Consider the following 27,883-nt stretch of genomic DNA (forward strand, 5'->3'; position numbering starts at 1 on the left):
AAGCACCCGCCTTTAACAACTTTTGGTAATTTCCATTCAGCCGCAATACACTGAAGTAAAGCACAAGCACCTTCTGCGCAACGAAGAAAGCCTTTACAATGAATGCCTTTAATAAGTCACTGCTTTCTTGGGTGCTTTGTTAGTCTTCCTTAGGAATAAAAAGTTCCAATAAAATCCTCTGACTATTTATGGTGTCCCTCGGCAAACTTTATGCTTACGCAACCTCTATCTTCTGACTATTCAAGCTAAGTCCCGATTTGAAACATTAAATTCGAATGGCTTTTCCCCGAGCAGTGCACGTTTAAGCCCCATCGAAACTTTGGACTTTATGTATTTTTTGGGGCTTGCCTGGTTGTCTGTGCCTGGGAAATTTGCCTCGAAGCGTGCACATTAACCCACCAAAAAACACGGCTAAAAAAAGAATTAATTGTCTTTCGCAATGCACTCACTCACTCACACACACATGCGCGCACACAATGGCAAGGGCCAAAGAGCACCCACACACTCGAACGGGGGCACTCACACACAGGCACTCGAAGCACGTAGAGAAGTCGCTGTCGCTGACTTGACTTTATTTTCGACTCTCGTAGAGTCCCGTACCAGCCGCACACCCACTGGAGCTCCACGGGCTTAAAGATTTTCTATGCAGCCATTGTCTCGACGGGATGCGGAGTGGGCGACGGGGAGGTGGTGGTGGTGGTGGTGGTGGTGGTGGTGGCGGTGGTGGTGCGATGGCACGGATGCTCCAACTTGCACTTAACACAATTTCGTGGCACACAAAAGACTTTCGCTGCGGCACAGCCACCAGCACACGCCGCACCACCACGAAAACCACACCATCCCCATCCCCATTCGCATCGCAATCCCAATCCCAATCCTCTCCTGTGGGCGCACTTTTTTTTTCGTTACCTGCGAATTACGCGGCGCTTTTGTTTCCCCCATCAAAGCGTGTGGAACGAGCGCGTGCAACGCCTCGGGCGGCGCCACGTGGCATAAATTAATCTTCCCACTAAATTTGCCAACTTCTCTTCTCCAACCATTGCACTCACACACACACTTGTAGATATTCGGACCCGGAGGCACCAAAATAGACGAGGACTACGACGATCCGCCGGTGACACTGTTGCGCGGTCCGCCAGGACCGCCAGGAATCGCTGGAAAGGATGGCCGCGATGGACGGGACGGCAGCAAGGGAGAACCTGGCGAGCCAGGAGAGCCCGGATCTTTGGGTCCGCGAGGATTGGACGGACTGCCCGGTGAGCCGGGCATCGAAGGACCGCCGGGGCTGCCGGGATACCAGGGTCCACCAGGAGAAAAGGGCGATCGCGGCGATATTGGCCCACCTGGATTGATGGGTCCGCCGGGCCTGCCAGGACCTCCAGGCTACCCTGGCGTCAAGGGGGACAAGGGCGATCGTGGTGACTCGGTGAGTATGGTCTGAGTTCAGTTCTTGAAGGATGTCTCCTATCTAGCTATCGGAATCCTATTTGGAGCATGAATAACTTCAATTTCGTTACAGTACCGCAAAATGCGACGTCGCCAGGATGACGGGATGTCCGACGCGCCCCACATGCCCACCATCGAATATGTAAGCCACAGTATTTCACCAGCACCGCCCTGTGGACTAATCCAAACCCATGTAATTTCCTTCGCAGTTATATGGCCCCCCGGGACCTCCTGGACCAATGGGTCCGCCGGGACACACCGGCAGTCAGGGAGAACGCGGCTTGGACGGTCGCAAGGGAGATGCGGTAAGAGTCAATAGGTCAGATATCTCCAGATATGCATCTCTAAATCTGTTTCAAATCTCGTGTGCAGGGTGAAAAGGGCCACAAGGGAGATCAGGGACCTATGGGACTGCCGGTAAGTGGCAAAGTAGCCCAAAGTTTATCCCGTAATTATAGCGAAATGATATAATTGCAGGGTCCGATGGGCATGAGAGGCGAGTCAGGACCTTCTGGACCCTCTGGAAAGGCTGGCATACCGGTAAATTTCAATTGAACACTGGCAGCCCGTGTTGTTTGGCTTTTATTTTGTTAGCTCGCCAAAATTGGGGCTATTATCCCGCTTAGCTAGTCGTAACCCTCCTGGCTTTTGTTGCTTTCGTACTCGTGGATCTCGTTACTAAACGTTTTGACTAACCAAATTATGTGTTCTCATCTCTCTTTCTTTTTCTACTTGAAACAGGTGTGGGGCGACTACTAATACTAGTTAAAAGGCAGTCTCTATTAAACAATATAACCAGCACTCATTGCGCCAAAGTCCAAATGATATGCGACTTGAAATAAAGCCATTCAAATAAGACCATTCACGCACACCCACACCAAAACACACTCACACACACACACACACAGCCGAACAGAAAGTCCTTAAGATGAAAAACTCAATTTAATCAAAGCAAAACAATGTTCAAAGTTAAGAAGCCGCGCAAAGCTTGTCAAATGTGCTCAGTTAACGTCTATATATGTATAGATATATAAATTTGTATATGACAGGCGTACTATATGTATATCAATTTGTACAAAACGCACCCATGTACAGAAAAGCAAATTCGAAATAGCAGCATGTCAGTGCCGAGTAAGCAAATCAATTAGCTGCACAAGGCAAAGAACCGAAACCGAACGAACCCCCTCCACTCAACCCGCATGAGAAAAAATTAATATTCATATCATTTAAAATGCCCCAAGAGTCAAATAAGTATTTATGTATACAATCAAATAGCGCAAACAAACGTGTGTCTACAGAAGCGTATTTACAAACATCAATCAATCGAATCAACTAACACTCACTTTGAACCCACACCCACACTAGCGAGCACATTCACTCCCACTTACACACCCACACCCACAAACACACACATCAAACAGATGTACAACAAACCAACTAACAAATATGCAATGCAAATATTTTAATTGCATTTCATTCGCCGCCGTTCTGTGCGAAGCAATTGCAGCAGGAGCAGGAAAGCCCCTTGAAAATGCATAAATCATACGCACCGTGGTACGTGAAAACAGCATGCGATGGGATTTCAAGTGCTTCGACGAGTGCGAAGAAATAATTTCTGGATTATGACGAGGCCAAGTAGCAATCATCGCCAATTAGCCATACGTGACTTAATTACTTGCTTAATCAGATTATTCGTAACAATTGAACCGAATGAGTCCTTGCCACTTGTGCTGCATCTGCATCTGCTCCTGCTGCATTCTGCATTGTCTTAGGTGCCGTCCATGGGCTATGTCTGAGTATTCGAATAGAACTCGTTCATACAAAGCATTATTGCCAAAGCTTCAATGTGAAACACAAGGCTTAGAGCAGCAATCCCGTAAGTGTGTGTTTAAATAAGGAATTGGGCTTATTAAAGGCGTCGAAACAAAAGAATTGTAAGATATTTTCATCCAGAACTCTCTTGATGTCTACAATTAATGAATACAGTTTAGTTACCTACACACAAGAACACACAATCCACATGAAAGAGGTTTATACATACACGGCAATGTACTCTAATATCGAGATAACAAACAAGAAGAGCTATCCAAAACAAATGGGCATATTTTTCAGTGTTAATGAATACAACTTCAAAAAACAAGCGCACATTCGCTTGAAACTAGTTAGGCGAAAGATGAATTCTATAGTCGATAGCCGATGCTTTTCAGCTGAGCATCCGGGCTTGAAAACGCTGCGAAACTGGAGTATTCTCTCCTGAAATGCGAAATAATAAACAATAAATACATAATCTTACCACAAGTATGTATCCTATTGGTTTCATGGACATCTCAAACAAAGTAACGCAAAACAATTCTATTTATACAACAACAAAAACGAATGCGAAAATTACAATTTTCGAGTAACTGCAGCATTTTCAATTTCAACGCTCCAACTAGGCAAAGGACGAATAAAGCGGCCTGAAAATCAAACATAATCAATGCAAATGAAATAATGCCATGGAAATATGATAATAAAAGTATATATATGTGTGTATACTGCCATTTGACGGCCTCAGCCCTGCATACTTTCGCATAAATGTTGGATGGGAATTATCGAATATGCAAATGGCAAATGGCAAATGGCAAATGGAAATGTTTGCAGCTTTAATGTTTACTCAAACGGCAAACGGCAAACGGCATCGAAAATCAGAAAGAATATGTCAATTTGTTTTCAATTAGATGTGTCTCGTTGTTGTAATAATCCCCAATGGAAAACAAAATACACAGGCAAATTGCATGTCAATTTTCATTTAATCCACTAAATGTCAAACAATCCCAAATGTGTACATAAGCGCTAACGGTAAAGAACGTAACTTAATCGTAATTAATTATTCATTTTTTCTATCCCTTTTGACCTCTCAACGTGTTTTCTTGCAACTAGCTCTCTTTATATAGATACTTGCCATCTGTACTATCTCTAGATTCTCTCACTTATGTACTAACTACGAACTCCACTTCAACTTCGATCAATAGGCTAGAATAATGAATTGTGTTTTTGCGATTAAAATCTAACATTAACTCAACGGATAACTATATATGAGAAGTCATAAGAAAGGTTAAACCCCTAATAAGCCGCTAATTTTAAGTGTAAATTTGTTAATTACCCAATAAACACGAGGAGTTTGCAAACGAACAAAAAATATACAAATAAATATATATATTTACGTGTATTTATGTCTATATACACATGCATATACCAAATGTCGATGTTCGAGTGCATTATCCCACTACAAACACAAAATGAATTATTTTTATCCGTGCTGCTGCATTTCAAATGTATGATTCGAATGAAATTAAAACGAATGTGAATTCTGGTAATTATTTGTCGTGGCATGTGCGAACTGAAACGGCAAGCATTCGATGGAATGCCTAGAATGCCTAGAATGACCGAATTGTAAAATGGCTAAACGAAACTAACATAATTTTCGAATTAATTATGCATTTCCAATAAAGTGATGGTTTTTTACTAAAACAATGTCCGCAGGACATCTAATGCTTACTCTTCGAGGCAGAGTTTCCACTTCACGCCGCCGAGCTAACCACACGCTTTTCCCCTTCTCTTGTTTTTCTTCCATTTGCTGCAGGGTCCTCCGGGCTTGGATGGCATGAAGGTATTTTCCCCGAAACAGCCGCTTATGTGAAAACAAACATATGGTAATAACCGATCTGTGTTCTGCTCTCTGTTTTCTGTGTTCGCAGGGCGCCCAGGGCGAGACGGGACACAAGGGGGAGCGCGGGGATCCGGGACTGCCGGTAAGCAACTGCAGGATACACCTGCTCCTAGGATACTTCCGTAGAAAGTGCTCTTCTACTCCGTGTGGTCGCTAATTTCAAATAATACGTGTATTCTCTTTCTCCATTTTATATTGTTTTTACCTCTGTTTGCATGCGTATCTCTCTTTCTTGGCGTCGTTCTCTACCTATATGCACAACCCCCGAACACCACCCTCCACCACCTTTGACCTCTGACCCCCTGACAACTCCACCCACCCCACCCCCCATTCACCCCGCAAAACACTCGAACACACCTCCGGATAATCGAAATCGAAACAAAAGGGCACGGATGGCATTCCCGGGCAGGAGGGGCCACGCGGGGAGCAGGGCTCCAGAGGGGATGCCGGCCCGCCCGGCAAGCGGGGACGGAAAGGAGATCGCGGCGACAAGGGCGAGCAGGGCGTGCCCGGACTGGACGCCCCCTGCCCCCTCGGCGCCGATGGGCTGCCGCTGCCCGGCTGCGGATGGCGGCCGCCAAAGGTTAGCATGCGTTACTCGTTATCGGCTAATCCCCATTCCCTAACTCCTAGCTTGCACAGAAAAAAAAGATAAGTCGGGGATATATTTGCCATAGTCTCGTGTTTTAAATTGTACTATTTACAAGTGTTTTCTTTATATAGTTTTATTTAAGAATAGAATTTTCTTTTGTGCCAGATTAAAAGTTCTTAGCATATCTATAATATTCTTGCATTAGTATTTCCCTGAGAAAACTATTGATTTGCCAACTGAAATAACCAAAGATAAAAATGTCCCTTGAAGGATTAGAAATGACTTTAAAGCAATACATCATTTTTTTCTGTGCAATCCCAATTGGCTGTCGGAAAGTTGATCGTTGGGACTTTTGCATGCGCCACTCGTGGCCTCCATCTACTTGGTAGAGTATCTTGATGTTGTCCAAGTTGGTTAACTAACTTTTGCTTTCGCACAAACACTCACACCCACACTCTCACTAACACTAACACACTGGGACACACACTCGCACACCCACGACACACACACAAAAACACACGAATACCTAACACAGGAGCCAATCATCTCGACGCCCGTGCACAAGGATTATTTGCCCGATGTAACGCAGCCGGAAAGCAACGCCAGCGATTACGAGCAGGAGGAGGAGGAGGAGGACGAGCAGGCGGAGGATAATGAAAACGAATATGATGAATATCAGGATAATTTGCATAACAATGAGTGAGAAAAGGAAGCAGTCAGCCAGCCCAGCAAATGGCAAACACAGGCGCATGAAGGCGCATAAAGGCGAACAGACCCTAAGAACCAACGTCCTTCCCACCTCGCACCACCTCCACCACCACCCACAGCAGAGACACCAACACACAGACACTGGCATTGGTGCAGGCACGGGCACAGGCACAGACACAGGCCCACCCATACCGACACACCGACACAGACGACTAGTTAAGCATTTCCGATTTCCGCTGCGAGTCCTGGCTCTGTTTCGCTCTGTTGACATTTGCAATTAGCGCTAACAAATGCCAAGTGGCTGCTGCTTCTAACGGCTCTGCAAAGTAGAAGCTATTAGCATACTCTATCTCTGTCCTTAACCCTATTCCTCACTCACTCGCTCTGCCTCACGCACACGCCTACGCACACGCACACAATTATCCTTTGGTTTGGCTAACACACACGCTGGCTTTGGCTTAGCTTGGTGACGGGTCCTGGCTCTCTCTACCATCTCCACCAACTCCACCATCTCTACCACTCTCGCTCGAATTCGCTCATCCAACTCCGGCCGTTTCCGGCTGAACTTCTGTCTCGCCCCTTGCAGGAGAACTGGCAGGCCTGGCTCAAGGACGAGCTCAATGCGCTGCAGCATCCGCGCTCAAAAAACTAATTGCCACCGCCCCCTCGGCGGCTGCAGCAAAGGCGAGCTCCCGCCATATCCAGATCCATCTAGGCGCTTTGGTTATAATTTTAGTAACTTGTTATTGTTAAATGTAGACATCGAACAGAGCTATAGCTACTACATCCATCGCATAGAAACATCCTAGCATAAGCACTGTATAATCGTATAATCTGTATCTGCATCTGTGCCAAATTGCTCCAGGTTGCCTCCAGTTCGGCGTTCCCGGCCCCTCGACGTCGCAACCTTTAATTGTAGTTCTACCTTACCTACTACTATATAAATTGTATCCACTACAGCTATTTCGAATACCTTAAGCGATAAATGAAACCAGCTATTTTTTACAAAAAACACTATTTAAAACGAAACTTAAAGAATAAAAATCGATAAAATTAAAGCAATGGGTTTCTTTATACCTCAAATTGACTCAAATACCTCAAAGCAGTCGGTGAAACCAACATCTCAAACATTCTCAAAACTATGCGAATTATTCTAAACAAAAGCAATGTTCCGCATACGTAAGCCAGCTACTAAAAATTTTTACGTACAGAATGGAGTGGCGTACACCGAAGATCGCAAGATTGTGCGACGGGTGACAATATCTGCGAAGTGGCCCTTTTTGAAGCACTCGCTGCTGAAGCATTTCTCGAGTTTTGGAAAAGTAGAGGATCTCCAATGGAATAAGGACACGTGTGCGGGATCGGTTTTTTTTCAAGAGGCTACGCAAGCGGCCAAGGCTTTGTATTGCACCAAGCACAACGTGGATGGCCACTCTCTTGTTTTGCAGGCCAGCAGCTCCTGGCACCAACCGCCGGAGCAGGAGGAAGCCGGAGCTCGGAGTGCCTACGATATACCCATTGTTGATGACTTTTGGCGAGAAGTGATCACGTACCTTCCGCTGAATTCTCGTCTCGACTTTGCCGACAGTTGTGAAAGATTCCAGACGGTCTACGAATTGGATTCGCATCGGCTCAATCACATTCTTGAGATGGGGGATGTCTGCACACTGACCCACTGGGGCATTAAAAGATTGATGCTGCTATCAGGAAACCACATTCGCTGTATAAAAGGGGGCCCGCTTCATCCTTTCTGGCCGCATATGAAGCAGTTTGTGCAGCTGTTGGGCGTAAGCTGTCCAAATCTAGCAGAGCTAAACTTCGTCCGGATTCCTCTCAGTCTATTCCACATGACTAACCTGTTCCAGAGTGCCAATGGCTGCAGTAAGATGACCAGCATCTCGATGAGACATTGTGACCTGACAGATAGTCATCTTTCCTGCTTGCATTCGCTAACTGCACTAAAGGGTCTGGACATCAGAGACAACCCTTGTATTCAAGGCGACACATTAGGAACTCTGCCAGTTTCCTTGGAGATTTTAAATGTTTCAAGATGCACATCTCTGTTGGACACGCGTCTTGTCGATCTTGGGGCTCTGCCGCTTCTCCGCGAACTGCGCTGCTCTGAAATCAGCCAATATATGGAAAACGATGAGCTGTTCCGGCTGCTGGTGCACAGCTGTCCAATGCTCGAGGTTCTCGAGATGACCATCAGTTCATATATGGATAGATCACATGTGATGCAGCTGGGCGGTCTGTCTCGTCTTCGCACCTTGGTCCTCTTCCCTTCCTTGGATCCGGAATGGTGCCAAGTGAACAACTCGCTGCTTATGTCGCTCGCGGACTTGGATTTGCTGCGCCATTTAGAGATCCATCATGGTCACCGTGGCTTCGTAACTTCCTTCGGTCTGAGGATTATTTCCCAGCTTAAAGAACTGCGGACCCTTGTATTACAGAATCAGGACTTTGGCAGGGACGAACTAATGGAGCTGCGAAAACTTAATGCCTTGGAGTTTCTGGACTTGAGTGGCTCATACCATCTAACCGATGAAATCGCTGCGGAGTTGGCTAAGACTCTTGGAAGACTACGCCGTTTGAAAGTCGAGCGATGTCCTCTTATCTCACGACGATTAGCCGAGATCCTCAAAGGGAATCCCAAGCTTCAAATAGACGCTTAGGTTCTAGCTGCTGCTCAACACCAATGTTTTTTATGTATTTTCTGCCTATTTTTTAAAATATATATTTGTGATTGCCAAAAAATCGAAATACTTTACTTGTTCTCGACACTTGCGAACCCGTTGGATATTTGTGAATAATTGCTCAGGCCCTGTAGCTTAGTCCATTCTGAGATGTGATACACATTTTTAATATTGCTAGGCCTATGGCGCTTAACTATGATAAGTATATGCTTCCCCATATGGAGCAAAACTAGCTATAGTCAAAAGCCTCCTTTAAAACGTGTTACTCTTTCAAAAGCTTAAAGTGCTTGACATATTTATGAACCGTGTCCTTAACATAAGGCTTCAAGGCGATGCAGGTTGGGATATTTTCGGGTTGTTCGATCCACAACTTGTGTTTAATCTCGTGCTCCTTCAACTTTTCGCTGAGCTTGACCAGCGCAGTCTCATCTTTGGCCTGAAAACGTGAATGGCATAAATCTTATAATATAGACTGGCTAAAAGATAAACTATTTCATTACCTCCAGCACCACTTTGTGCATATTATCCAGATCCTTCAGGTAGGCCACAGTGTCGGCGTCCTCGGCATTCAGGTGAATAACGGCTGCTGTGGCATGACAACTCTGGGCGATCACCGCCCCCAAGGGCCAACTGAGGGCGGAACGCAAGTCGCTCCGGACTACGATATACTGCACAATGTTACTCATGTTTTATCAAATATACGAATTCCGAAATGTTTACATTTTTGGAGCTAGGGATGTGCTGAAAGCATAAAAATATCAATACATCGATATTTTTCCACAGGTATTTCTACGGGGATGTATTTTACCAATGTATACCAACACTATGTAGAGTAAGAAAACTATTCCCTGATCAAAATAATATTTGTACGTTTAAATATTTAAAAAACAAACATGTCGGAAAGACGATGCCTAAAATATATAAGAAATTTGTGTAGTAGTTTGGAAAATAGTCGTCAGTGTGAACACCCCTTATGTAGAATGTAGGAAGCCAAGTACTACTCGCAGCTTCTGCACCAGGTGTCGCCACTGCGCGCTAAACCTAAGTAGAAAAATTGTCATAGATGTAAAATGTATAACATAAACTCCTTATATTTATTTTGTGTTGCTCTTCGAGAAAAGGTTTGTTTTCCGTGCGAAGCCGTGCTTCACAATGCGAATAATAAAATTCATAATGATATTTCCAAGGTTAAATACATACGAATGGAACCGTATTAATCAAAAGCAAAATTTCCTATGTTAGGCTATGCTTTAATGACCCATTGTCACATCTGATTTACTCATTTTCATCAGTATTATCGGTAGAGCGTTTAATTTATCCACACATGACGCTGTCCAGCTAAAAGCACTTTACCCATAATTTTCATAAATTGCCGGGCATGCATACGTTGATTGTATCGCACTTGATGCGCACTATGCTGAACTGCGAGGCAAATTTACCCACCAGCCACACCCACTAAAAGCAACTTGAAGTCGAAAATGCAAGGACAGCAACAAGTGAGAGCAGAGCTTTGTATAGATACTTTGATTTTATTATTGTAATTTCTTGGAACACTTTACATTTACATTTAAATTTATACGCCATAGATGCGAGACGATAAACGACGACTACACACACATAACAATTTGACAGTTTAATTGATTTAATTTACGCACCACATTGATACGGATCTGTAGGAGATCCTACCTCGTAATTGATATCATCGCTAGATATAGTCGTAGTTCGTAAAGGTACACTTTTGCATATGTGTATGTGTAGAGATACTGCAGCTTGCACATTACTCGAAGCCTTGGTATATAAAATATAAATAGTTTGCAGACAGATTACGCTACTAAATTAGAACATTGAATTGGGCAAAACTTGAGATTCTTAGAGAGAAAACAACACTCAACTAACAACGACGGATCATCAAGTCGGGAGGGTTGAGATCTATCTGCCTCCCCTGTCGACAATAGATATATTAATTAATTTTAATAATAATTTCACTTGTTGCATTTGTTCAGTATGTCCAGTATCGGAGCTCCTATTCTTTGGCTGGGTCTTAGAAACTGGTCTTTCCAAAAATGTAGTTGCCGGGCGCATTCACGTCCTCGGCGGCGAAGTACTCCTTCCACAAGGCGGCGAACTGCTCCCGAGTGACCTCGCTCTGTCCCTGAGCCATCTTCCCGAAGGCCTCCTCGCACTCGGTCTTCTCCAGGCCATAGCTGGAGCAGACCAGCGTGAACTCGGTCACATCGATGCCTCCATCGTGCGAAGCGTCCTCCAGGTCGAACATGAAGTTCATGTAGGCATTCTGCCAGTCCATCACGCTGCTGGGATCCTTGGCATAGGCGTCCCACATGTTGCACCACTCGTCCACGCTGACCTGGAAGAGCCATAATGGGATGAAGCGTCGAGATTGCGGATTAGCCACTGCCGAACCCCCCAGATTTATGCATGCATCCCGCCCCGTGCTGAAAAGACCATTAGTGGGTATCGCCTCGGGCGGAGATGCCCCATAAAACACGTTATGGTTGCTCTGGGGGCGTAATTTATGCCATCTAGTGATGCGATATTAACATTTTCAGCCTGCCAATAGCGAACGAGCCAGGCAATTACCGCAACATCGCCTTGACCAACTTGGCTGACCGCCTGCCACGGCATTGCCCAAACCGAAACCTAAACCGTAACCGAAACCGAAACCGAAGGCAGTACCAGGGGGGGTACCAGTTCCTAGGGCCAGCACCCCATTCCATTAATTGTGGCCAGCCGTTACGTTTTGGCATGTTTTAATACGGCCATAAATAAACGCGAGGGTAGTGTCTGACCAAGACCACTTGTTATGCCAATTGGCACTTCACCCCCTCCAGAAATGAGCTCTAAACAGCAATTCGAACCGAGTGCATATTTCAATGTTTATGGCCGCCGGCTGAATGTGGCTTGGATCCTTGACCCTCTGCTGTGTCGCCAAAAATAAAAGAGATGCGTCCTCTCTGCTCTGGCCTCGACTGCAGCTCCTTTTCCGGCTAATTTGGGTCCGTGTCACGGCACGTGCTCCGACTTGGATTGCTGCGGAAAGTGAACAATAAATCTTAAGCTGACTGCCACAAAGGCGGAGCTACAATAGCTGGGGATTTGGCATATTTTGGCAGAAAACTCCATCAAGTTCCCTGGCCGTTGGCCAGAACTTTTGTGGCTTCATGGCAGTCCAAGTTCCACTACCTTCGGTCGACTACATTGCGTTCAGTTGCGCACAAAGTGCCCGTAAACCAGTAAACCAGTAAACCAGCAAACCCGTAACCCTTGGAATGCGCCAATAGAATTAAGCCGAGGTTTTGTCGGTCTGACATTTCAATTTCTGTTCGCTTTGTATCGCATTGTTGCGGGTTTTGGTCGTCGCTTGTGTTGATATTGAACTACGCTCTGCCGGGCCGGATTATAATTTAATTTGCTGCACTGGCGATGGTGCGATTATGCCAGTGCCATTGTGTTGCAAAGTGCGGGAAACCTGCATCCCGCAGTCTAGGAGACAGAAAGTTGGTCCTGGTAATGAGAAGAAAGTTGGTGGCAAGTCGGCTAGTTGGCAAGTCCCCGGCTGGAATTCGGAATGCGTTGCTCAAATAATTCACAATTCAATTTCCGCCCGCTGGCAGGGAATTTGTTTACCCCTCGCATTCCGCACCAATAAAAAGGCAAATTTATGAACGGAATTTCTCTTCCGTTTTTTGCGTTTGTCTGTGCAAAGGACCTACATACCTCGAGGTATGTATGTGTGTGTGTGTGCTTCTGGGTTGACCTGCACACTTGTCAGCTGCTGCCACAATGGCATCGAGTGCAGTCCATGGATTTCAGCACTTTGGCACTGACAATGGAGCCGCACAAAAACCCGAATCACTTGACATGTAGTTAGTTGCATTGCCTTTGCAACTCGGCGGGGTGGTGGGTAGGAATGGAACTCACCTGTCCATCGTTGTCCTTGTCGGCCTTGGAGCGCAGGCCAGTCCAGATTTCCATCATCAGGTCGTAGGTCTCCTTGTTCTTCGGCGTGTCCTTCTGCCAGCCGCGCAGTTGGCAAACGCGCTGCAATTGGCAGAAACAATAACAGTCAGCATGGCACCCTCCAAATTGAGTTATCAGTTGATATTGGCAAAAAACAGTGCATGCAAACGGCCAAAAAATAACAGCGAAAGACTAAACTGGAACAAAAACTGGAAAACATTTGGGCAGCTCTATTGTTGATGTATGAACGAGTAGTTCATATGCAAGCACCAGCATTTCTCGCATGCACTCTTCAAAATATATTCACATTTTTCGCTTGCTTTCTTTTTTGCTAGCACCATTTCCGCTCCACTTACCTCGATGGCCAGCTCGAAGTCCTTAACGTCGATTTCGCCGCTTTGGTTCACATCTGTTGCGGCACGCATTATGCGGCATTGTTGTTATTTTGGGGGCAGTCAGCGTGAATCGCATGTTGTTGGTCCCGCATTGTTTGCATTGGTCAGTGCGGCCCAAAACCCAGATCCAAACGGCGCAGGCGAAAAGAGCCAAAAAGAGCCGAAAAGAATGAGAATGAGGAGGGAACAATGTACGGATTTTTTGGCTGCCAGCGACATAGTTCCGGTCGGCGGTGGTGCGAACATCGGCAAAATTGCACAGCCCAACTGTCACCCAGCCGCCACGCGGAAGTCCTGGCGACACTCAGAGAAAAGGAGTCCTGGTATTAAGGAATCCCACAAAAAAAGTTGTAATTCTACTTTTATAACATTACAAATCCTTTTTAAAATACCTGTTTCGCTGCATTTTGATTGTATTGCTTCTTTTCCCTGTACTTTCAAAATTATATCTAAATCTCAGTGTGTTTATAGATTTCTAATTAAATTTAGAACGCCACATAACGGCTAAGCCCAAAAAGCATGCGGCCAGATACAAATTGCTTTTACCCATAATTCACTAATGAGAATATAAATACTCGTTAATCTCTTTTGTTCACACTATGCTAATTTCAGCATTGAAATTCTAATAATGCATGTCTTTCAATTCTCATATTTGCTAATGCATTTCGATACAACTAAATATTCTGGAATTTCCCTAATTAAATTTAGGATAGCTTCATTTCGTTTAGGCCATGCAGTTCAGCTACAAATGATTTCTCTTATAGATTCAGATTATAGATTTCATCACCTAAGAAACTACTGCCTTTTTAATCGCCGTAATTGTTCCTAAAAACGTTAAAACGAACCCCTTCAGCCACGCTAGATTAATTTTTTGTTTATTTTAGGGACCATTTCTTTGAGTGCCATTTTCACGAGGCCCACGTTTGGCTTTTGGCCATGCGGGCGTACCATTATCATTTGCAACGGTGTGCAAACGGCCACTTCAGTGCCAGTGTCAAGTGTTTGGCGTTTGCGTTTTATGACCTTTTTTTCGGCGCTGCTCTTTTGTTATATCCTGACCAGCTGCCGCTGAAAGCGGGCAATGAGCCAAGTTAGTGGATGGGTATCAAGGGATGAGCGAACCGCACCGGTGAATTAGTCATAATTGAAATGCACTTAAGCTCTATCACACACAGTGTTGCCTACTTTCGTGCGCTCCCCTCGAAAGTTGTTCCTTCTACATTTGCATTGCGTTTAATGCAATTTTAAATTGGCAAGTTCTGTTTAACTTCCCTGACAGGCGAACACTTCTGTGCATTAAGCATGGAGCGGAATACACTCGACGTATTTAAGTGGATTTCGAGCACTTACGTATACGCGATGCAGGAGAACCATCACATTACGTATACGCGCTGTTTTCACAGCACATACGATATGGCGGTGCTTAAACCGAAAGCGAAACTCATGATCATGACTGTCATTCACTTTGCGATTTTATTATAGGAATTCGCATAATATCTTGGCCGTGTTTTATAACCCTATTAAAGCCGATTCCGCCACATCAGCTCTAATCTAATCAAAGTTTTCCCATCCCCATCCCCATCCCAGGAGTGGGATGTTCCTCTTAAAATGGTCATCACGTGCGGCTTGTGATTTGTAACTCCTTTTTCACATCGGTCACTTTAAATTCTGATAAATACTCACCAAAAAACACATTGAACAGAAAAAGCAGCTTCTTTTTGCGGAAATCGGAGATCGACATTATTGTGTTGGTTTTATTTCTCTTTGATTTACCGCTGGTTGTTTTCTTTATTGAGCTTTTATTGGCTCTCCGCAGTTGCAACCGGAAATGGGGAACTGCAATGAAAACGAGAAACACAATTAAACGGACCTCGTCGATGGCACAAAATGGCAAATGAAGAGTGTTCGGAAACAAGGCTGCGTTTAAGTTTAAAGTTCTATCTCAATTAGGGGTGGTGCTGCCTCGTAAAAATAACCGTCTAGCAGGAGAAAAAACTAGAACCAAAACTAAAACCAGCAGAATAGAACCAGAGGCAGCAGGAAAACGGATTGGGTTTGCTCTAGTTGACTGCCTTGGTTTATGCCAGCTAATTCGGGCAAAGGAAATAAAACAGGACTGTCTAAGGATGCGAAAAGAGCGAAAACGCTGCTGCGCGCAATGCAAATGCATCCTGGGGGAAAAGGGGCGGGTCGAGTGCCGAGCTAAAAGCGACACAAATGCACTGGCTTTGCCTCAGACTGCCCCCAGCCCCGCCCCCTTTGCAAGCGTTTGAGTGTGTGTTTATGTGCGCTTACGTGTGTGTTTGTGGGGCTCATGGCTCATTTAACCTTCAATCAGAAGCCAGTTGCAAGGCAGGGCCATGTGCTAAATTAGACAGAACTATATATGCATGCATGCATTGTGGAATGTATCTTGGCAGTGCAGACGCACTAAACAGGCCCCCAAACATCAAAAGACCAGACCGGGCCATTGCCAGCGCTCAAAGCTGAAAGCCTGTGAAAGCCTTCGTGTTTGCATTAACTGCCTATAAACGAGAACGTCATATTCGCAGCGCTTATGGCTGGCGAGTCGCGCGTCTCAAGGGACTTTAAGTTTAGCTTAGGGCTTCATTGGTTTGAAGAAAATCCCTTAATGGAAGGAATCTTTCCGTAAATTTAGAAAATGCATCGCTTAAACAGAATTCATAGACAAAACAAGCCTTTTCGCCTATGTTCACTACCATTATCATTGCACAAGCCAGTAAATATTTGGCTAAGTTCATTTCGGGGACCTCGACCACGAACACCCCTCACCCCAGAAACGGGCGTTGTTCCCCTCAGCTCGGAGCCGCTAAGGTAGCCAAAGCATAATTCCACAACAGAGGGAAATTGCAGCGAGGATGTCAAGTGGAAAGTGGAATGCAATGAACATGACAACGCGACGAGGATGCCGGGATGGCCAAGACAGCGTCGATGGCCAACGGCTGATGCCTGATGCCTGATGGCTGATGGCTAAAAGCGGACCACTTCCGTTTGGCAAAATGCAGTTTGTCTCGGAAATGGAATTAAATGGAATATCTCCGAGTCGCCAATTGGATAAGCTGCTGAGCGGCAAATTCAAATAAGACATCCGATCCAGAAGGACGTAAAGGCTTTCGGCCAAGTGCGCGTAAATTTGACTCTTACTAAGGATAATATTATCATGTTGTTATGGCGAAAAGGTTGGCGTTTGTAAGCAGTCAGGGTTGAAACATGCAAGGAAACGGTGGAGCAGAAATTGTTATTCCACTAGACGAATTATCAATATTGGTTTTATTGGTTCGGGCATCTGAAGTGCAGTTGAGTGCTGGCTTAAAAGTGGATTAAAGCAACACACTGTTCAATTGGCAATTATGGAAAACGGAATAACACCCACAATATTATCTACATTAATATGCTGTAATATGCTGCAAGCAAAAGGCCAGAGTCAAAATAATTAAAAAAGTCATCTGGTCCAGAATGCATAATGCCGTATTTTGCAATAAGCCAAAGCTAATAAGCCTTCTTCCCTTTTTCCCTTAGGACGATTAATCTTGTGCAAAGCTGACTTCGGCAATGTTAATTAAATTCACAAATTTCGCTGTCATAAAGGCAAATTTTGACAATTGTTGCAATAGCGTTAATCGCTTGCTTAATTAATAAATTAACGATGGCCGCAAACAAGGTGGCAGCCGATGTCAACTTCATTTAGCATTTAATGCACACAAATTTACGCGTAAAAATCAGACTGTCACAGTTCATTAATTCCCCACGTGCGCCTCAATTAACATCAGGTGAAATTGGAGTGGTAGAGAGTTGGTTGAAATACAAAATGAATGCTGAAAAAATAATCCACATCTCAACTGGCTAAAAGTACACAAAAAGTGTAAAATTCAATTTGGCGCCCTTTCCATCTCCATTGGCAATTGCAATTGCGTGAGTTGCTTTCCAGAAGGGAATGGAAAGTGCTTTTCAACTGAAATACAATCACGTGCCAGGGGCATAAGGAAATTAATGTTTTTATACGGGAAAATATAAATCAATATGAGACCACTTGTGAAATTTGTTCGTCGTTTAAGACAAATGAAACTCATTTTCATTCAACATTTGGAAGCCATTAATATTAATCCCAAAATAAGCAGAATATTCATTTGAGTTATATTCTGATGTATTCTCCCCTAGCTTATATGTTTTTGAGATTATAAATTTATACTATAGAATAGAGGAATATACTATATAGAATATAGAATAGAATATATAGTATATACTTATATAGAGGTAAAGTTTGTCATTGGAAATAAATATATACACATAAATGTATATAAATAAATATACAAATTTGTATAAAAACGGTCTGCTTGTTTTAGGCCAAGTTGAAACCGGATAATCTACGAACCTGCTGGCCAATGCAGCGAAATCTCATTTCAATAGCACTCTCGAAATGGCAACGGGAAATGGCCGTGGAAATTTAAAGCCTTTTAATAGCCTGCTGTGCGGATTATGTGTCCTCGCATTTAATAATTAAATATGCGTGCAAATTGAATTCATCGATGCCATTTGTTTCCAGTTTTCCGCTGCGTTCGCTTTGCAGGGCGGCGAGCACATTACGCATACGCCGTGTGGCGCGGCAGTTTGTTTGTCGTTGTGGCACGGTCATTTGTGCCGCCGCCCTCCCATTAATTACCAATACTCATGCGCCAATGCATAAAAGCCACGCGCTGCTTGCCACAAAACTGCGTCGGCTTTTGGTGGTACGAGGCGACCACATTAACCAACATCACCGCCGAAGGCTCGTTAATTGGGTTCTGTTTGAGTTTCGCTTTCAATTTCGGGCCACGCAGCGCAACGAGTTTCTAATAATGGAAATATGGCGGAATTTCCGAGCTTTATATCTCCACTCTGGCAATAAATAGCCATCTGTGAAGTTATAAATTTCAATATGAAGACATCAATGCTTTAATTGCATTTTCATATTTAGTGCCGGCGCCCGAGAAGCGAAATGCTCTGATTCGATACGGCAATTTATTGGGCAATCAAATTAGAGAACACCCTACCGCTCGTTTATCAACACAATTTGATTTGCATAAACTGGTTCTTGTTTTTTTTTTTTTTGGTTTGTCCTGCAATGTGTTTATTATGCAAAATCTGAATTCCCCGCGGGGCAGGGGTAGGCAGGATACTCATAAATTATTAGAGAATAAAATGTGGCATGGGATACAGTCGAAAAAAGACAGTCTTTCATGGATTGCTAACCAATGTGACACAGTACTGAAAAGTATACTACGCTCCGAGAGTCATGCGATTGATCGATTTTGTGGACAAATTGTAATGGTTTTGATTGCATCAGCATGCAAATTGGACATTGGAATACTTGTTTGGCCTGCCATTAGCAGTGAATCTACAACTCGGATTGCTGATCCCAGCAGCAGCCTAATCCCCCCGACGACCAGATGACCAGATGGGCAGACCCAATCGCTTTTCCAATTCTCACCCATCTTCATTCTCAATTCGAGTTGGACGATGGCACAGTTTTCAACCGTCGCTAATTACTTTTGCGCTGCCGTAAATTTGCGCAGCCAATTTAAAATAATAGACAATGCAAGTGGCGTCGTCGTTTGCTCTTTATCTGCTGATGCAGCTCCGGGAATTGTCCGTTGTCCGCTGTCCACTGTCCGCCGCAGTCCACGTCCACTATTTGCCTTTTGTTGCATTGTCCGGCTCGCAGTAATTTCGTGTAATTTGCATTAATTTACATTTAATTTGCAGCCGCCGAGGAGCAGCGGTGCCAAGGAGCTCACAATGCGCGGCCTAAGGCCACCGACGCATGCCTGGCCAAACAACAGGACCGAAAACCAGACACAGCCGACTGACAGGACGAGGATCCTTGGAGAGGCAGCGCTCGCTGCTCCTTGGCTTGGCCAGGGTAAAACTTTGGCCACGCTTTCAATGAATTCATTATGGCCCCCGACCAAGGTGGGGCGAAGTAAGTAAGAATATTCTTCCAGTTGTTAAATTGTCGAGAGGTTGGTTGTGTTTTTGTTAAAGTACCAACAGCACCCCACCCCCAACCCCAACCCCACCTTTCTTTCACAAACTATCTGCCCACTCAAGGAAAACTGGGGCTCTGGTTCCTGTTGAGCCTCGCAGCTCTTTGAGCCGCCCACTTGGGCTCGTTACTTTGGCTTGTTCTTTTGTCGGTTTTGGAAATGGGCTTTTTCGAAAAATGTTGCGGCATTATTATTCTTGTAGCGGAAACTCTCAGCACAAATACAGCTGCACCCGCACACACACACACACACACTCAGGTACTGAGATGCAGAATGCAGGAATGTAGAGATACACGTAAACTTTACCGTTGCTTCTGAACTGACTCTACACTTTCCGACTGGAATTTGGAACCCTCTCGAACTGGACTCGTCTGCTCGGCAGCGCGGTTGGCCGTCTTGTGATGCTCGTTGCCATCGAGCCAGCGGCTTTTATATGCGCCACCCGTCTGCGCCGGCACCTCTGCCCGCGTCGGCAGAACTCGGGCGCTCTGGGTGCTCTATGTCATCGCAGGGGCTTTATCTTATCGCAGTTGCCGTCTCGGTCGACTCTGTCGACTCTGCCGACTCTGCCGACGCCTCTGCACTCGTCGTGGTGTGAGTGAGTGCTGCACCCGACGCGAGTGTGCGTGCGTGTGCGAGTTTGTGCATGTAGCGTGCTTTTTGGCCACCACGTGCACTGTTACGAGCCGAACATCGGCATCGCCGTCGCCGTCGTTGTCGCCGTCGTCATCAGCATGCGGCATATTTGCTCGTGGGTTTGTTTTGGGATTTGACACTCGCAGAAAACTCCATGCTGGGCGCTCTGTTAGCCGGAATGCACTTTAAATTTTGGTAATTAAATGGCACGTCTTATCGGGGCGGCATTCGCATACAATGTTGCGCTCAGGGCTTACGATCCACCGGGTGGCCAAAAAGATACTGAACTGAGGGATGTGTAAGCCATACTGGCTTACTGTCAAAAATTAGAACTGCTTCTCCTTTATCGCAAAACTTGGTTCCATCGAAGAATTAATGTCTAAGCTGCACGACAACAAGGACTATTCAAGGACTACGAAATTGTATTTTAACTTTCATATTAACCGAAAAGTAGGCAACACATTGGTAAGCTGAATGGTAAACCCATTTAACCAATTTACTAACTACATTTTTGCAGTTTGTAGTCAAGTGCACTCTAACTTAAAACAACAAAATTAATTCTTTACGGGTACACATAATTTAATACGCTTCAGACATGCATTTTAATTCCAATGAGTTAATTTAAGCTTGGCAAGTAAAACCAAAGTGACTCAGTAAAACATGCACCAAATGCATGGGCTTTGTTTGCAGTGCACCGCAACATAACAAATCAAAATGTGCAAATGTTCTGGACAAATTTTTAGCATAGCCTTGACACACACACAATAAACTGAAGCACTCACACAGGCATGCACTCCCTTTAAGGAAGGCAACACGGACACACACACACATAGGCTGGCTGTGGGCTCAACTCGGCTAAAGTTAATTTGGCCCAAAGAAGAAGGCAGTCAAAACAGCTGCTGCAAGAGCAGCAGTAGCAGCAGCAGCAGCAGCAGCAGCAATAAGAGGCTCACTTGGCGGCATAATTTCTGGTGGCGCATTCAATCTTGGCCAAGAGTGGACCACCAGCCGACAAAAGTGGCTAGAGCAGAAAAAAATGGCAGCATTTTGGCCAAGCAATTTCCAGGCTGTCCGCTTGGCTTTTAATTACACAAAGCAGACATATACAGCTCATGTATTTCAGCTGTTAATTGTCAAGTTTCGGCTGAAATGTCGCTGCCAATTTATCAAGCGCCTCAGGAGCAGGCTCCCCGTGCCTTTTTGGCCCACATCCTGCGCTCCTCGCCCAGCGGGTGTCCTGCAGCCTCTGCCTGTTCCACTTTCACGCTGTTCCAGCAGCAGAAGCAGCAGCAGCAGCAGCAGCAGCAGCAGATGCTTATTGCAGATGACCGTTTTACCAATGTTTCGTTCCGGCCACCTTGCTTTCCTTTCGTAAATGTGTGTGTGTGAGTGTGTGGGAGCGACGGTGCGTGTTGGAGTAGGCAAATGTTTAAATTTGTGGCCTTTTTACCTGTTTGCATCTCAAGTGGCCAAGGGCTACGCCTGTGTGTGCGTGTGTGCGAGTGTGTGTTTGTGTGTGTGCAGGAAACGGAAGCCGACATTGACACAGTTTGAAATTAACATGAGCCTGGCCAAAGACCCACTAAAATCTTGAATGCCTTCTAGCGTTTGGCCCCATTTCACAGCGTTTAGCTGTCCACCTATTTCATGTTGTATTTCTTGTTTTTGGACTTTCATTCCACGTCTGCATCGCCTCTTCCCTTCATTTTGCTCCGCCGCATAAGTGGGACCACTAAACGTTCCGTTGTGGCTCACACACGAGCGGACAAAGTACACTGAGAGAAGTGTGCATTTATTGCGGTGGCTCAAACTGCACGGAAGTAAAATGCACAAACGGTGTATGTGCCATATGGCTTATGAATCTATAAAGCCAATGCCCGTATAAATTCGCTTCCAAATCCTTCGTTCCCTTTAGTAGTAGTACTTCTACTAGAGGCAGTTAAAAATTTAAGCAATAACATTTGTAATTAGGAAAATCCTGGTAGTGTACGCACATTAAAGGTGCACGGTAACGGCAAATTATTTGAGTACAGCAGGGCTGCCCCAGGATCCATCCCCCCTCCCTCCGGCAGATGGGGCTGCTGCTCCTGCTCCTGCTCCTTCTCTTTCTCCCGCCTCCGCTGGCCACCTTTGTGCGGAGGACGTTCCGTGCCAGCCACACACTCGTCGCTTACCTGCTCGGCAATGGCAACTTGATTAGACCAACATGAAATTAAGTAATTTTGCTGTATTGTTTAGTGTTCCAGCTTGGCAACAAAAGTGGGTGGGTGGCCTTCCGCCGGCAGCGAGCAACAGCAATGGACCCACAATGGCGGCCGAGAACAAAGCGGGTCACAAAAGAAACCACCAAACAAACCGAATTTAATGGAAACATTTGTATCCCAGCCGAGGATGAGTCTCCTGTTGTGGAGTCTGTGGAAAGAAAATAGAGGGATAGAAGAAGATACATCATTTATCTTGCGGCAGCGAAAAGTTTATGAATCATATATGAAATTCCATTTGCACCCAGTGGATGCCACTGAGATAAGCTCGGTAAAAAATCAAGCACACGCTCAGCAGTATTTTCAAAATAATAGAGCGGCTGCAGCCGAATGCAAATCTCGTGCGCCATCATGGGCAACTTAAACCAAATTGCATTTACCTCTGCTGCAGCGGCACTCACAGCCATTTCGGTGGAATCATCTCATTTGGCATAATCAGAAGCGGAACACTTGGTCCTTGTGCCATGAATTCTCATATAGCAAATGGCGAGTAAAACAATTTGAGTGTTTCGGCGCAGGAAATTGCATACTTCTATAATCCGCCGAACGTGGAATTCCCTTTGAATTTAAATGTGGCGCGAAAGGCGAGCAGCCGAAAACACGTTAGGGCATTCCGGTGACCCCTCCTAATTTCCATCTCCCAGCCAGAGGATCTCCGCCCACCGATTTCGACAGGTGGGGCGTTGCAAATTGCGGCGTTTTGGGCCAGGGCAGGTGAGCAAAGCGTTAACCCTTCAACGCCCCCGGCCAAGGGCCGTCTGGGCCCGAGGCGCCACCGCCCGCGTCCTTGCTGCTTGTGCTGCTCCTGCAGCCCGGGATTAAATCAGCTTGCCCCAAAAATAACGCCAGCTTGTCATGCATGGCTGTGTGGCAAAAAGGGGGCGTGTCGTGGCCGGGCAGCCGGTGCTTGTCTGTGTAATTTACTATTATTTTTTAAGCACTTTGCTTTTATGCTCACCGCTGCCGCTGCTGCCGCTGCTGCTGCTGCTGCTGCTACGTACATACACACATTTTTATTGTTTGTTTCATTTGGCATTTTGTTTGTCTTCAGCTGGGCGTCCTTCCGCCGTTTCCCCCCCGCATTGTGTGAAAAAGAGGTAAAGTGGCGGGATGGGAATCAACAAAGAGAGAGACCCCGCAGTTGCACGTGAGAAATTACACATGTCCTCCAATGTTTTCAGCCATTCTGCATGCGATTGCAGCAGGAGTATCTGGATCCGTATCTGTAGCTGTATCTGTATCCGCATCTGCAGCAGTATCTGTGTCTGTATCTGCATCTGTAGTCGCAATCGCATCTCTGACTATTTGTTTGTTCTCTCATTTTGCTGTTTGTGTGTTTGTTTTTTTGGGGGGAAAACAAGGGGGTTTTTTTGGGAGGGATCACTTGTGTGTGCTGGCTGCCAGATTTATGTTTTGCCAAACGGAATGTGTCTCGTGTAGTTTAGTCGCAGCACTGGAATGCCCAGACCCAGATCCTTCGCATCCTTGCAGCATGCCGAACAGCGAATTGATGACCCGAGATTTTCGCTGCAGTTGCAGATTTCCTTTCAGGCGGGCCAAATTCAATTTACCGCCGACCCGGTGGAAACGCTTGCGCAATTATTTCCACCTGCTTTGAGGGTCATTTCGGAATTATTACATTTCCCACCCACAAAACAAAGGCTTGCATAACGCCCTCAGCTCTTTCACTCTTCCGACCACATAAACTGAATTTTAATTTGACTCGCCAAAAGCCGTCCACCGCCTCTAGGCCTATTTTTTTGGCCCAGCTGACCTCCAAAGGAATTCGGAATTCTTTTTGCTTACACCCAACCCAGGAAGCAGTGCAAACAAAATACTAAATACATGAGGAATTAGAAATTGCGGCTCAGTGCAACGGCAATGCTCTATAAAAAGAACGAATTTGGGGTTATCGTAGGCCTATGCAAACATTAAACAATACCTACTATCTCTTAGTCACCTGATGAGACATGTTCTTGACAATTCGCTGAGATAGTGCAAAAGATATCAGATATCTTACGTTTGAGAAGCTATTTAAATAACAGATCTCTGCCATAGAAACAAAGCTATAGGTAATCATTCGTAAATAAACCAATGCCGAAATATATGAAGAGCTTACATTTATTGAAGTGGAATTTCTTATTGACTAACTGCATAAACATTTATGCCGGAAATTTATTTTAATTCTCTAGTAAATAATATCAACTGGATGTTTCTTTGCCTTGGTTTGTCAGGTTTGAACGTTTTTGGAAAATATGAATACAAATTGTGCAATTAAGGTACATCTCTCACAATGCTGCTTGTGAAATTGAGAGGCCTCTATAAAATTTGTATACCAAAAGAATTTGGAGCATTATTTGGCCTATGTAAACATTGCAGCAAACAGTCCAGAGTAATGACAAGCCCTTCTGCCCAGCGAGTTTGCCTAAAACTTGGCCAATACCCGTATGCAAGCACATATGCAAAATAAATACCAGACAAACGGATGGTATAATAACAATTATTGCCTCGCCGGTCCAATTTTACAATCCCCACTTGGCTCGAATGTCAGGCGGGAAGGGCGCAATGACAGCGGAAGCTGAAAATTTCATTGATTTTGGCAACGACTGTGGCGACGGAAGCCATGAAAAAGCCAGCAGTCAGCAGTGGGTCTCGACTTCTGGGCCAAAAATGTTGGAAGCGGCAGGCCAAACCAGACCGCTCCACTTGACTATGGTAATTTATATCTCCGACGACCTCGCCTGCCACTGAGTGGGTGTCCTTTCTCGGGGGCAGGGATATGTGGCTGAGTGGTGATTAGGGGATTGGGTGACTGGGTGACTGGATGACTGGGTGATGTGTGAGGTCTAGGCGAAGGTTATGACATGGCCTGGCCAAGCATTGCCAAAGAGTTTTGGGTAAACAAAAACTGCGGCCGTCTTTCCCTGGTTTTGGTTCTTTTTTTTTTTTTGATACAGCAGGGCAATTGCCGCATTTGTATCTGAGACTGCGTCACTTTCCAACCAAATGTTTGCCAGATAAGAGCAATTGTGGGCCGTAGGGGCTTCTTCGCTGACTGGACTGATAAGTAAGAGGGGTTTTCCTTATCGGACCCCCGCGTAAGTGGCTGTCATCGAGCGGCGGCTGATCCACTGATTGCAGGCTCATTTGAAAATCAAATTTGCTGCAATTGCCTTGGCTTTTGACAGGCCTCAATCTAAAATGCAATTAGTAATTGTGCAGCCCCACTGTTATTGCTTTTCTTTGCCCGTCTTACTTGTTTGTGCGATGGATAATTGGCTCTATCTGACTGTGCCATCTGCAGTGCGCCATAGTCTCGGAGCAGCATGACATAATTTTCGTATTTAATTTCAACTCACCTTGATATTTGACAATCTCCCGGGGGAGTCGCCGATTCGTACTCGCAATTCGCTTCGAGTTCAATCGAGTTCAAGCCGTCCGAGTGCCGGTACGAATAATTTTCGACTTGACAAGCATATATCTCCGCTATGCTCCACACAGGCGAGTCGGTGGTTCACTTACAGCGATTTCGCATCAGCGCCACATGGAAACCGCAAATTTTGCAAATTTTGCGCCACATAAAACAGCCGCTAGAAGAAAAGCGAGGAAAAACGCGGATAAACCGAATCAAAAGGTACAACAAAAATGCAGCAGCAAAACCGAAAACAAACATGAGGCCGCAACTTCCAGGCAGCGTGGTTGCACATATATTTGTTGCCTTTTTTCGTCATCCAACTAATTGCTATTAATAAAAAGAAACAGCTTCCAGTGCGACTGGTGAGACGCTATTAGGCGGCATCTCCACATCTCGGCAACTTGGCATCTTGGCATCTTGTGTGGCCCGTTGGATGGAAAGCACTCCGGCCGATCGGAATGGCCAAAAGCCCGCGCCAAAGCCCGTATACTCGTACAATGGGCCCTTAGCCACTGCTGCAATCTTGTTAGCCCAGATGTGGAAAGTCAGCTCGGTCCGATCCAGTCGCAGTCCCATTGTCTGGCGAGCAAGAGAGGAAAGCTGGTTAGCCAAATGGGAGCTGGGAGCTGGGAGCTCATCTGTGATTATGTTTTTATGGGGCTTCCCACACCTGTTGATCGGACGGCATTTGGTGTTCGGTGTTCGGAATTTCGCGGTGCAAGCTCCGCACGATTTGGCTCGACTGCTAAACCGTATACAGATGCACGTTAATTCAAATTTATTGCACTAACAGCCCACTAATTGCTCAAGTTGCCTGCAATCAAACACGGCCAACACAAACTCTTAAAGCCGCGTCTCTGTTTGACGAAAGGCAAATACTCTGGCACAGAGTACACAGGTTGACTTTTTAAATGGTACGTTGGCAAGAGGCATTTTTTCAACAGCCAAAATTAACTTGCTTGATTACACTTGTGTAAAATTAAATTGCTATTAAGTCCAAAAATGCACTTAATTACAATGCCCACATTAACTCTTAAAAGCGACTCTTTAATGAACTTTCATTTGCTTCCTAGATTTGCTTAATAATACACTGAGATTTCATGTTAAATGTAGATTTGCTTAATAATACACTGAGATTTCATGTTTAATGTAGTAACTTGTATTTTCTTTACTGTTTATTTATGTATAGTTATTTTATAGTTTCATAGCTGAAGCAACATTTATAATCATGTGTGCTGTATCCTATAATTACTCTATAAGCATGGTAATTAGCCGAAAAGTATACACTTGATATATATGAAAAGTAAAAACAAATATTACTGTAGGTGCCAACATGTATTTTTAAGTGAAAATTCCACTAGCTTGGCTCGAAATTCGGCAAAAATCAGTTGAGAACTTTCGGTTCCAGTTGGCTGGCCAAAGTGAGACCCGCATGACAAGTACATTAACCCTAGACAGACTCCGAAACAGCCACATTTGCTTTCAAAGTTTGTCAAACTAATTACCCTTGAGCTTCTGCTCTTGCTTTTGCTTCAGCTGCTGTGCTGTCACGAGTTTGTTACGCAAACGCAGGCGAAAATGGCTGATATAGACGTCGATGGCTGTAACCCATGGCAGTTACTCAACTGGAGAGGAAATAACAATAAAACAATTAATTATATGGGCATCGACAAAGTCAAATTGCCTGTCTGCAGCTTCTCTTTGTTTCACTAAAGCCATGCAAAACAGTTTGCAAATGCATGTGGCAAGCGTGTGGCATGCCATTGCCATTGAGGCTGCAATTTCAGTGGCAACAGCGGTATAAAACCCAATGCAACTACAGCAGCAGCTACACGAGGGCAGCAAACATAAACTTGGAGATACAGGAAACACACAGCCACCAAGCCGAGGCAGTAGATAAATTTGAGCAGCAGCAACAGCAACATTGGTAGGCGCAACATCAGCAGCCGCAACATCAGCAGCGGCAACAGCTGGCCAACCACTTGAAGCACTTTCGTTTTCAT

At 45.1% G+C, this 27,883-nt stretch overlaps 4 protein-coding genes across 12 annotated transcripts in view; 2 read left to right on the top strand and 2 right to left on the bottom strand.

Moving 5' to 3' along the window:
- The window catches only part of LOC6552660 (collagen alpha chain CG42342), a 70,271-nt gene extending 62,758 nt beyond the window's left edge, over positions 1 to 7,513 (top strand). For 3 of the 9 annotated variants that reach the window (XM_026976051.1, XM_015154729.2, XM_015154731.2), the window contains 8 exons: positions 1,064 to 1,426; positions 1,520 to 1,588; positions 1,656 to 1,751; positions 1,819 to 1,863; positions 1,924 to 1,986; positions 5,184 to 5,237; positions 5,541 to 5,738; positions 7,042 to 7,513. In XM_026976051.1, coding sequence (XP_026831852.1) covers positions 1,064 to 1,426; positions 1,520 to 1,588; positions 1,656 to 1,751; positions 1,819 to 1,863; positions 1,924 to 1,986; positions 5,184 to 5,237; positions 5,541 to 5,738; positions 7,042 to 7,107 — 954 coding nt within the window. In that variant the 3' untranslated portion in view covers positions 7,108 to 7,513. Of the gene's footprint in view, positions 1 to 1,063; positions 1,427 to 1,519; positions 1,589 to 1,655; positions 1,752 to 1,818; positions 1,864 to 1,923; positions 1,987 to 2,187; positions 2,325 to 5,068; positions 5,096 to 5,183; positions 5,238 to 5,540; positions 5,739 to 6,282 lie in introns of those variants that run through there. The other 6 variants (XM_026976053.1, XM_015154736.2, XM_015154730.2 and 3 more) reach the window with 4 other exon arrangements.
- LOC6552658 lies at positions 7,507 to 9,143 on the top strand. The gene has a single exon (XM_001979821.3). The coding sequence runs from the start codon at positions 7,622 to 7,624 to the stop codon at positions 9,128 to 9,130; it is 1,509 nt and encodes a 502-aa protein (XP_001979857.1). The 5' UTR covers positions 7,507 to 7,621; the 3' UTR covers positions 9,131 to 9,143.
- Positions 9,144 to 9,276: 133 nt separating this feature from the next.
- On the bottom strand, positions 9,277 to 9,913 carry LOC6552657 (putative peptidyl-tRNA hydrolase PTRHD1). Its single transcript, XM_001979820.3, has 2 exons — positions 9,652 to 9,913; positions 9,277 to 9,587 (listed from the first exon to the last, which is right to left on the bottom strand). The coding sequence occupies exons 1-2, from the start codon at positions 9,835 to 9,837 to the stop codon at positions 9,414 to 9,416; spliced, it is 360 nt and encodes a 119-aa protein (XP_001979856.1). The 5' UTR covers positions 9,838 to 9,913; the 3' UTR covers positions 9,277 to 9,413.
- Positions 9,914 to 10,648: 735 nt separating this feature from the next.
- LOC6552656 (calexcitin-2) lies at positions 10,649 to 19,972 on the bottom strand. Its single transcript, XM_001979819.3, has 5 exons — positions 19,875 to 19,972; positions 15,208 to 15,360; positions 13,486 to 13,538; positions 13,091 to 13,210; positions 10,649 to 11,516 (listed from the first exon to the last, which is right to left on the bottom strand). Exons 2-5 carry the CDS (start codon positions 15,263 to 15,265, stop codon positions 11,193 to 11,195), a joined length of 555 nt encoding a protein of 184 aa, XP_001979855.1. The 5' UTR covers positions 15,266 to 15,360; positions 19,875 to 19,972; the 3' UTR covers positions 10,649 to 11,192.
- Positions 19,973 to 27,883: the final 7,911 nt, after the last annotated feature.

The sequence above is a fragment of the Drosophila erecta genome, unplaced genomic scaffold, assembly GCF_003286155.1.
Source record: "Drosophila erecta strain 14021-0224.00,06,07 unplaced genomic scaffold, DereRS2 tig00000000-arrow-pilon, whole genome shotgun sequence".
Taxonomy (NCBI): domain Eukaryota; kingdom Metazoa; phylum Arthropoda; class Insecta; order Diptera; family Drosophilidae; genus Drosophila; species Drosophila erecta.